This window comes from Quercus robur, chromosome 5, assembly GCF_932294415.1.
Source record: "Quercus robur chromosome 5, dhQueRobu3.1, whole genome shotgun sequence".
NCBI lineage: Eukaryota > Viridiplantae > Streptophyta > Magnoliopsida > Fagales > Fagaceae > Quercus > Quercus robur.
In genome coordinates, this window is record NC_065538.1 from 8886272 (window position 1) to 8897300 (window position 11029).

The 11029-nt window shown below is 34.5% G+C and overlaps 1 protein-coding gene across 2 annotated transcripts; it reads right to left on the reverse strand.

Annotated features, from left to right (window-relative positions):
- Positions 1-670: 670 nt before the first annotated feature.
- LOC126725055 (probable phospholipid-transporting ATPase 4) lies at positions 671-7381 on the reverse strand. 2 transcript variants are annotated; one of them, XM_050429551.1, is made up of 11 exons: positions 7160-7381; positions 4599-6529; positions 4395-4505; positions 3785-4061; positions 3606-3694; positions 3381-3468; positions 3090-3299; positions 2807-2932; positions 2057-2155; positions 1707-1898; positions 671-1616 (listed from the first exon to the last, which is right to left on the reverse strand). In XM_050429551.1, the coding sequence occupies exons 2-11, from the start codon at positions 6407-6409 to the stop codon at positions 960-962; spliced, it is 3660 nt and encodes a 1219-aa protein (XP_050285508.1). In that variant the 5' UTR covers positions 6410-6529; positions 7160-7381; the 3' UTR covers positions 671-959. The 2 variants fall into 2 exon arrangements, with proteins under 2 accessions (XP_050285508.1, XP_050285507.1); XM_050429550.1 differs by having other exon boundaries at positions 3090-3320.
- Between the last annotated feature and the right edge of the window lie 3648 nt (positions 7382-11029).

The window sequence follows — 11029 nt, forward strand, 5'->3', positions numbered from 1 at the left end:
AGCCCCTCAAAAAAAATTTTAAAGACTTCCCTTTTAAACCCCCCCCCCCCCCCCTCTCTCTCAAAATAAAAAATAAATAAAATTGAGGGGTCTAAACTTGAGGGAAGAGAGAGAGAGAGAGAGAGAGACTTGGGCCATATCTCCATAAAAGGGAATAAGTAAAACCCAAATTACAGGAGATTGGATTCCTTCTAGTCATATGACAAAACAAAGCTCAATGCACACAAGGTGAGATAGAATTAACAGATTTCAATAACTTGGTGTTTGTCAAATAGAAAACTACACAAACTCAAGAGAATAATTAGGTGCTTAAAGAGTTTTGAATATTCTCATTTCTCAAAAGTAAGTATTTTTTCACTTAAATGGCCCCATAATATGGTAGGAGTATATTGTGTTTCGGGTGTATACACCCATCCTCATACAACACTGTGAGACCCACTACTAGTGTATGGGTCCCATGTATAGTGGGTCCCACGTGTTGTGAGAGAGCTAGATGTATACACCTAAAACATAATATTCTTTTGCCATGACTTGAGCACAAGTATGCTTGAGTCATTGAAAATTCTCCAGCTGTACGGCCGAATATAGGTGCTTTAGCCGTTGTAAAAGTGAATAAAGGAGACGAGTGAAGGGATGTACAAGAGTAAGTCAATACCCACTTCGGAAAAAGTATTTTGAACAAATATAGGATGATATATATCTAGAATTTGTAAAGAAGCCAATTACAGCCAATAGTGATGTGCATGATACCCAGACCAGACTCCAGTTTCTATCTTCACAAGCTGCTAACTCTATAAATCTCTATAAATGTTGTACATACAAAGCTCTAATACATTTCTATAACGAATGAAACTGGATTAAAATTACAAAAAAAAATTATAAAAAAGGCCACTGTATAAAACTATGAATGGCTACAAACCCTAAGAAAATTTTCAAAACTGATAAAATCATCGGCATGATCATGATGCACCCAAGTTTGAAGAATGCTTCTTTTGTAGCCTCCCTCTCAACTGCCTAATCTTTGCCTCCACCCTTGCTGTGAACCCAATCTTGGTTTCCTGTCTAGCCTTGGATCGCTCCCTAGTCCACATGTGTCGATCTTCAATGTCTTTCTTGTAGTACTTGATTTCTTGGATGATATGATGATCCATTGGATTAAAACATCTTTGGAAAGATATGTGGGCAAGGTAAGGAAGATTACAAGTGATTGTTACTAAAAGGGTGGCTGCCCAATAAATAGGAGCAGGACCAAGAACTTCAACTAGAATTTGGTAGGCATTTCCAGAAATAAGCGGTGACATCATGCCATAGAGAAAGAGAAACAGGTACCACGTGACAATGCTGCCCCAAACCAAGAGGTGTTGGATCCATGTGAAGTGGCTCATAGTGAGTGCAATCTGGCAGTTAACAGCCCAGATGATGCAAGTGAACATTGTCGTACCTACAGCTTCCATATCAGCTGTCTCGCCTCCAACACGGAATGCCTGATCATAGAATATGACAATGTTGAGGAAGAAAATAACGAGGGAGGAATAGAGACCGTTGCCCATCCAACCCAGTATCCTGTACCAGTCAAAGAACAGGTTTTTGGGTCCTTGCTGATATAGTGCAGGGAACTGCAAAAGCATGGCGGATGTGTTAGTATTACAGCAGGGATAACTGGAATATGGAGGAAGCACCACTTTGGGTGTTATCATCATACTAACCTGTAGGCAGACCTCAGAAGAGACGTCTTGTTCAAAAACTCCAAGTGAAATGACAGGCAATGAGGTAAGTATAACATTAAACAATAGCATGTACCAGTCATCATAAATTGACTGTCCAGAAAAGGCCGCAAATGCCTCAAAGTAGAAGAGGGTAAGACCAAATGCTATATTTTTGTAGAAGAAATAGCAAACCTGAATGGAAAAGATCCCAGGTTAAATGAGGATAAATTACATAAAAAACAAGCACATGCACACAGCATCTTCATTTCTGTTGATGCATATGTTTGTGAGCGTGCAAGTGTGCATGCATAGTTGAAAATAAATGATAATCAAACATCAAGATGGTTTACCATCTGAGCAATCCTCTTGTAGCACCAGTGTCCATGTACTACCAGAAGTCTCTCCAAAAACCGAAACTGGGCAATGGAGAAGTCACTAGCCATCACAGCCTGCAAAAAGTTACTAGTTATGAGCTTCAATGCAAAGAACGAGTGCAAATATATCCTTCTAAAGAGAAAACCTCATGCACATCTCATGCCTCTATAGTCCATACAAGGATGAGCATTAATCATTACCAGCTAACTAGCAAATAGTCCAATGTCCCAGAAAACAGTCAAATATAAGCAAGAAGAAACTTAGAATTGGACATTTAAGTGTGGATTTGGTCACCCAAATTTGTGAAAATACATTCAGACAGAGCCTGCCTAAGGGGTGTGCCAAACCTCCCGAGAGAGAGAAATAATAAAAATACAAATGGATCTAGGTTTTTTTTTTTTAATTTAATTTAATTTTTTATTTTATATATGGATAGTACTAGTTCTGGTAAACAGAAGCAAATTTGACACCATGTTCCTGTCTAGAATCCAACTTGAGACAGAAGATTGTAAACAAGAATGATGTCCTACCTTTGCTAATCTAAATTAAATTTTTGAGAGACATAAAATTCTGCAATCAGAAACAATAAAGCTATATGACATTTATATTTTCGCAAATTTTTGAGACAGATGAAATATGTATGAATTCTTGAACCGAAAAAAGAATGTACCAAATGCATTTAGAGAGCCGTTAAGCAGAAAGGGCCAGTCAGACATGTTACCAACCTGCATACCCTCAACCCCACTGATGCCAACACCAATGTCAGCTTCTTGAATCATTCCAACATCATTTGCACCATCACCTATAGCTAGGGTGGTTTTTCCAGTTCCTTCTTTAACTAACCTGGTTACCTGGTGTCAAGAAATTGAAGATATGAAGACAGATCCCAACATAACAGCACATATATAAGTCTACATTTATGAGTGACACTGATTTGATGATTGAAAATCAGAAAGCAAAATATCTGAAGACAGTGCAATGTTGACACACAGGAAACAAAGATCCTACCTCTGCTTTTTGCTTGGGAGAGACACGACAGCATATGACAGAAGCACAATCAACCGCTAATCCCAAAAATTGATGCTTCATATTATCATCTAAAACATAGCCTAAAGTTTTCCCGTCAATAATCAGTGCAAATGCAGCATGTGGGTCCTTCTCCAGCTTTATCATCTGAGTGGCATTGGTGATTTGATTCAAAATGTTCTCTTTCGCACCCTGTTCAGTGACCAAAAACAACTTTTAATGAAGGCAATTTTCCGAAATTAATTCCTCTATTTCATTTTCGAAGGAAATTACCTCTTTGCCATCTTTGACTAATGCATCTGAATTTGTCGTTGTTATACAGATCTGCTTCATTCCTTGTCGAAGTAAACTACAGGCAAATCTGCATCATGCGAACAAAACAGTCATTATATTTATTGTCTGGAGCATCTCTCAATAAAAAGTCTGCTTTCTGTAAGTTCCTCAAAAGAAGTACTATGCATAAAGAAGAGCCTTCTAATCAATTAGAAAGATACGGACCCTATGTTGATTGCTGTTTCCATCTTATCTCCTGTCAAAACCCAAATCTTGAGACCAGCTTGTGCAAGTTTATCAATGCACTGGGGCACCTAAAAGGGAGAATATCGCAATTAAGTAAAAGCAAACCAAAAGAGCAAAATATTCATATTATTATGGCTAAAAAGGATTATTATGTCTACCCCTTTTTGCAGTTTGTCCTCGACAGCAGTAGCACCAACAAGTATCAACTCTCTTTCCATCATATCTGATACCCTCTCAAGCATTGCTTCTCTATCACCGCCAATAGATGTTTTGGCTTTCTGAAATTCGTTATTCCAGGTGGCATACTGGGACTCCTCAATCTTTCTATAAGCAAGTGCCAATGTACGCAATCCAGCTTCTCCATATTCATTCAAATGCCTGGTAGTGGTTTCCTCATACATTTTTCCATTCCTTGAAAGTCGATCAAAAATGATGCTGCGTAGTACAGGGGAGAATGCATGGGTGTTAAAGAGCCTAAAACCAACTGTTCTTCTCTCCCGCTAAATTAAAGAGAAGAGTAGAAGATCCAAAAAGTATACATAAAGCTTGATGCTGAATTTTCAGGCTTTAGATTTTCTTATTGCATAAAGCATTTAAAAGGTAGATAAATGAAATATAGTTTAGCCTCAACAAAATTTAAAATCAACAAACCCTTGGTGCCATATGGAAGCTGATTAAAGATTTTTTGTAGAGGCCATTTATATCATATATTCAGCTGTCAATCTCTGAAGCAATATCAAGAATTAGAAGGATATTCATGAGCCTAACCTGTCAGCACCTTTGCACAGAAGCAGAATTTGTCCCTCCTGATCTTGCACAATTACAGACATTCGCTTTCTTTTGCTGGAGAAATCCAGTACATTCAAAATTTTATACTCCCTGTAAAGGTAAAAAGATGCTAAGTCAACAAATATCTGTAGATGAAAACAATTACCAAAAGGGCTACATTATGTAGGTCAGTGGAATTCTTACTTCTCAACTGGCTCTCCAGAATTGGAATATCTTTCACGGACAAACACACTTGATTGAGTTCTTCTAAAAAATTCAAAACCAAATTCTCTCGCTGCAACAAGAAAAGCCCCTTCATCAGGTGACTCTGCTTCATATGTAAAACTCCCAGTGGCTTCATTATACTCAGGAATTGCAGTGTGACAAATTGCTAATATCCGGAAAAATAATAAATGGACATCAGCTTTGGGCTCTTTAGACCAATTTCCATTCATCAGGCGACTGTCCTCAAAGCTAAATCCCTTTATGGTAGGTTTTAGATCATTTTCATTACTAGAAGTGATGACAGTCTCTAGTTCAATTTCAGAAGCTCTTTCGACATTATCCCGTGAAACATGTCGACCACCTCTCCGCTTGGGAAAATTGGAAAGGTCTACTTCCTCCTCCTCCTGAATAGCCATTTGTTGTACAGCAGCAACTTCAACTTCACTAGAACGCACACCATATGCTGTACCGGCGATGGAGCACTTTAGAAAATCCATCTGATTGCATGTCAAAGTGCCAGTTTTATCAGAAAGGATTGTGTCTACCTGACCCAATTCCTCATTCAAATTTGACGTCCGTGCTTGTGCGGTATTCCCACTCTCTTCATCATACATATGTATGTCTTGGTTAATGAAGGTTGCTTGCAAAACCTTCACAACCTCAATTGAAACATAAAGCGAGATGGGTATTAAATATCCATAAAGGATGAGAGCAGTGATCAGATGATAAAATCCAGACAAGCTAGGATTTGTAGGATCAAATACGCCATCAGGTTTCTTGGGTTGTAAGTACCACCAGTCCGGGACTTGGTACTTAGTCTTCACAGCAAATCCCAGTGAGCTGATCAATGAGATCAATACAAGGAGAGTGAAAAGGATGTATATAATATTATCCATCTTTTTTTCTATTGTGCTCCTTTTCGAAGGGGATTTTGTCGCATTCTGCATGACTTTGCTATCATGACCAGTGAAAACCACCACACCATACACAAAAGCTGTATTCCTGAGCTTTGAATCTCTGAGGAGAATCTGAGTAGGATCAAGAGGAAAAACCTGACGATCATACTCCAAATTACCCACAAAGGTGTAAAGACTGGGGTTTGGGTCTTCACATCGGATTTTCCCCAAGAAATCCTTGAAAGATTCATCATTGTCCAAAGACAAAGTTGTTTCCAAACATCTCTTTACTTTCAAGTTTGTCTCACCATCTAAATTCATAGTCTCCACATAGCAAATCCCATCCTCATAACTTGACGACAAGAGAAGCAAATCAGCAGGAAAGAAATGATCCTTTTCCACTTTCAATACATCTCCCACCCGAATCTTATGCCATGGCCTATAACCAAAAACACCATCTCCTTTATGAACACTAACTTTCCGGAGATTAACCTTCATATCCTGAACAAACCTACGTGAGTCTTCCAGGGCTTCCTTCGCCATACTGAGCCCAACAACAAACGCCAAAGGAGCAATCATGCTAACAGGAGTAAATGGCGAAATTGGTGTGAGTGAAAGAACAGCAGCCAAAAGAAAGTACAAATTAGCAACCCTCCGGAATTGCTCAAAGATTGCCTTAGGTAAGAACGTAACAACATTATACTTCGTGGTTGATATATAATTTGAGCAGTACTTCAGAGGTTTCTTCTCATGGAGATGAGGTTGGTTGCATTGTACAACTCGTGAGCCTTGAACTGCATTTGGTCCTTCAGTGTCTGTGGTCTGAGGCTGGAGGCATGAGAATGTGTAAAGATTGCTCCGCCGGATCTTTGACCTTATCCTTCCCCTTGTCATCTTTCCAAATTTCAGCTCAAGACAATAATAAGTGACACATGCCAAACAAATAAAACCCGAATCTCCTTCACAAATGAATCTAAGGATTTGTCCCTTATGTCCAATTCCTTCTTCTAATACCTAATTATACAAACCCAGATGGAAATTAATTTAGCACATAATGTTTGAAAATATGCAGGCTGCAATATCAATAAAATAACACAAATAAAATTCAAACTTTACGTATTAAAATCACCACATTCATTAATGGATTCTTAAGGAACAAACTTTACGTATTAATAACCTGCATATGAATGCTTGCAAACCCAGATTTGCAAATTATGTGAAATGGTGTCATCTTTAAGGAACAAATAAGGTCTTTACACAAATTCAGCACTGTAGCTACAAAGATCCTCAAAATTACAAACAAAACTTAAATTCAACGATACCTGTTCTTTTCATTATATATGAAAATTTTAAATACATTACAACAATATTTCAGCTAAAAATTACAAAATTTATTACCAAAGAACAAATTAAATAAAAGAAAAAGTAAAGATTTTCAAAAACGAAAAAAAAAAAAAAAAAAAATCTGAAACTGCCCAGCTAAAAATGTAGGAAACAGTCATAAATACCAGTGCAGATTCCTCATATCAAAAGCTACAATCTCACAAAATAAACCAAAAAAAGGCCAAATTTTGTAGGGAAAAAAAGAAGAAACCCAGATGGAATAATTATTTAAAAAGCTGAAATTTTTATAAGAAAAAGTACCTGGAAACATGAGCCCCATTAATCTCCAGGACAAACTGGCCAAAACCCATTTACCAAAAGAGAGAGAAATGACTTGTGAGTTGCAGATCAAAGAGGAAGACAAAGGTTAGAAGCAAAGAACAGAAAAGCTTTAGAGAGAGATTTGACAGGGTTTTAGGCCACAGAGCAAGGTCCTCTCCTCGTCCAAGAAACAAAGTCCGAAACCAATGTCAGAAATTTCCGGGCCCTCCTCTCCTATATTTATATTTTACCTCTCTCTCTCTCTCTCTCTCTCTGGTTTTATTAATTTTCTTTTCTTTATTAGGAAAAAAAAAAATTATACTTTCAAAGTGTCAAATTACAAAATTGTAATTTAATTATTATGTTTTTTTGTAATTTTTTATGTCTTATAAAAATTTTAAGGTACAACAAAATTCCCTAACTATATAAGGTAGTAAAGTTGTTAACAGTGAATAATAAAGTAGTGTCAAATCAGTGATACACTTATTGATTTAAATTTTCATGTAAATCCAGCTTATCAGTTATGAAATTTAACGTGGAAATATTAAGTTATGGTTCTTTTTAATTTTTTTCTTAATTGAGTAGTGTTGCCTAAGATGTACTGGCAAAGAGAAATAAATTTGGAGCTGATTGGAGAGGACCAGTCTAACACTTCCCTGGATTGCCAATTGTGGGTCCTACATAATCCCACGTGGCAGTCCTTAACTGAGACGTGTTGTACCTCTTTTTTTCCAACCAATAATAAAATAATTCTAGAAAAATGGGGTTACTGATTTTAGTATTAAAAAATAAAAACACTTCGAACAAAATTTTGTTGATTTTGTTAATTTTGTTATAAAGTACTGGGTGCACCTACTTGTGGTTCTAGTTTTAGGTGGTACTTGAGCTATAAGATATTCCTGTCCAGTCCCTAATCTTGTTTACATAGTTTAGTTGCTATGAGAGAAAGTTTAGGGACATTTCATTTTTATCAAATGTGATTCAATTTTAATGAGAGTTTAGGCTATTGAGTATATATTGATTTTCTTCTATAATTAAATTCCAAGTTTGTGGCTTAATCGTTTGCATAAAATGTAGATTATTTTGAGGATTCAATTAAGTTGGACATCATATATATATTCACCTCTTTTTCATTTTGTTTGTTTGTTTTTTTTTTTTTTTTTGAGAAATTGTTAGGAATTTTTTTGATACTCATAACAACAGAGGAGAGGGGGGAAATAGAACTCAACACCACACGTCAATACTAAAATTACATGCGGTAGTTAGTACTGTGAAGCAGTATATATGAGCCCACAAACACACATCACCACAATTGATGTGGGACTAAGGTTGAGAAAATTGTTAGGAATTAGTTGTTTGATTTCAGTTTTCAGTTTTTTATGTTAATGTTATTGTCTATTTTGAAAATGTTTTTTTTTTTTTTTTAAACTTTCAAATTGTATATATGTATATATCTATAATTTTTAAATTTTTTTAATGAAACTTTTGATTACTTGAACCAAACAAACAACTATAGGGCATGAATTATATGATAGCATAACAAACTATAGACTTGTGTTCTCCAACTCTGTTTTGAGAATGTATGCAAGGCATGATTTTGGTGGTCAATTTGAACAAGGAATTCATATAGGAGAAAATCTTGGTAATCTTACTAGGATTCATCGGATCAAATGGTTGTCAATTAGCTGGTGAATTATATATATTTATGTATATATCTTCAATGGGACCTAAAGGTGAGGCCTCCCACTCCATTTCCATGTGGTTCAGCCAGCTGCATGTCTAATTTAGAGAGAGGTGAGAAAAAACAAAAACAAGAAAAGCAACTTTAAAATACAGCATTTGACTTAGTTTTTCCTTTGTTAAATTATCTAGTGAACAATATTTTTTTTGTGTTTTTAATTCTGTTTGGCCAACTATCAAATTTGACATATTTTAATTGTTATAACAATTAACAACACAATGGCACGTTACATGTTTTTTTTTTTTTTGGGTGGGTGGGGGAATTTAATTAGCTATAGTTAGTGAAATATTTTATTTCTTACTAATACCCCCCAAAAAAGATTTTAAAAAAAATAAAGAATTAGGTCTTGGTCTATAGTCTATAGGTCTTTATTGATACATACATTGTTTTCATGTCATTTTCTCAATCATTCGGTTCTTGTTTTAAAAACCACGAAATGGAAACAAAAACCTATTTTCAGATAAACTAAAAACCGTTTATCGTTTTTGGTTTACAAATAAACTAAAAACCATTGAAAACCAATCTATTTCTTTATGTCCTCTAAAATTCTTTTTTTTTTTTTTAAATAAAAAATATGAAAACCAAATAAATTGATAATTATAATTAACCACCCTAAACTATTGAGATATTAGCAATATGCAACTTTTTTTTTTAATACATCAATAAAGAAGATTTGAACCCTAAATGTTTCATTTGGAATTATTAGGAGATACCAAACAGTTGAAATACAAGACTCTTGACTACAATGTATAATCTAAACTTTAAAAATTTGTAATCAACATCATAGTTCGATGCTAATTTGCAATGCCTATTCGAAACATTTAAATTAGTGTAAAAATTAATAATTTAGTAGACAATTATCAACCCTAAACTATGAGAGCATTAGAAATAGCTAGGCACTTTAAACTATGAGAGTATTTGCAATATATGTCCTAAACTATAAGAGCATTTTTAACGTACACAACTACTTTGAATGATTAGACATCACAAATTATTCTCATATTATGTTGCTGATTACTCCCTCCGTCCCACTTTGTTTGTCCTGTTTGAAAAGTCAAACTTTTTAAGGGGACATCATTTATTGTCTTGTCTACCTTTTAAAAATGTATAAATTTCCAAAACTACCCTTAAATAAATTTATCAAAAAATTGAATTAGTAAATTAATAGGAGTATAATAGGAACATTAGTATATTAATAACTTTTATTTTTAGAAACAGGACAGTATTTTGGGACATTCCAAAATGGAATAGAGGACAAACAAAGTGGGACGGAGGGAGTACAAATTTTGAAGTTTATGATACACATTATATATATAAACATATTCATATAGTTTAAGATGACTATCATTTATCAAAAAATAAATTAAATTGGAAATTATATTACGAATGTGAAAATATCAACCAAATTTCATTAATTAAAGCATGACCACTATACATAAATGCATTTCATTGACCATATATTGTGTACAACCAAGTGTTGGTCATTTGGAAGTTTCCTTTGAAATTAAAATGTTATTAGACTTTCTTTCCTTTCTCTCTTTTCTCCATTGCTCTATTTTTTATTTAATTTTTCAGCTATGAATGTGAAAACATGTTCAAGCATTGATTACTAATTTCAATTTGAATATGGCATTGCAGACAAGATTCTATATTTGAATTAATATTAGATTATATCATCGTTGACTGTTTCTCATTGTTTACCATGCACTTGAATAAACTCGATGGGTTCAAGGACTTTCTCAAGCCTTCAATTTGGAATTTATACATATATATTGGACAGTTTTTGATTAATTTATTATTATTTTTGATCATATGAACATTGTCAATATCGAACCCATTCTTCTTCTTCTTTTTTTGGGTCAAGTACCTTTGGTCTAGGGCTTCTAGTAAGGTAAAAAAATATATTATTTTTCTTTTCTAATTGATTTTTTGAAATACTTAAAAAAAAAGAGAGAGAGAGAGGAAATTTTGAGGTAATCCCTAACCATATTTATATAACATATTAACTTCACAAAATGGAATATCCAAAAGTAAATATATATAATATAGTGTTGTTAGTTGCAAGTGTCCATCGACTCCACGTTACAATCATAGTATTATATATCATCCATAAACATCAAAGTAATAAA

Bases quoted from the DNA above. Each gene is read 5' to 3' on its own strand.
- LOC126725055 (XM_050429550.1), bottom strand. From the start codon at position 6,409: ATGACAAGGGGAAGGATAAGGTCAAAGATCCGGCGGAGCAATCTTTAC. The intron at 3,321-3,380 runs GTAATTTCCTTC...CTTCATTAAAAG, and splicing joins TAGTCAAAGATGGCAAAGAG to TTGTTTTTGGTCACTGAACA. The intron at 1,899-2,056 runs GTAAACCATCTT...TTTTCCATTCAG, and splicing joins ACAAGAGGATTGCTCAGATG to GTTTGCTATTTCTTCTACAA.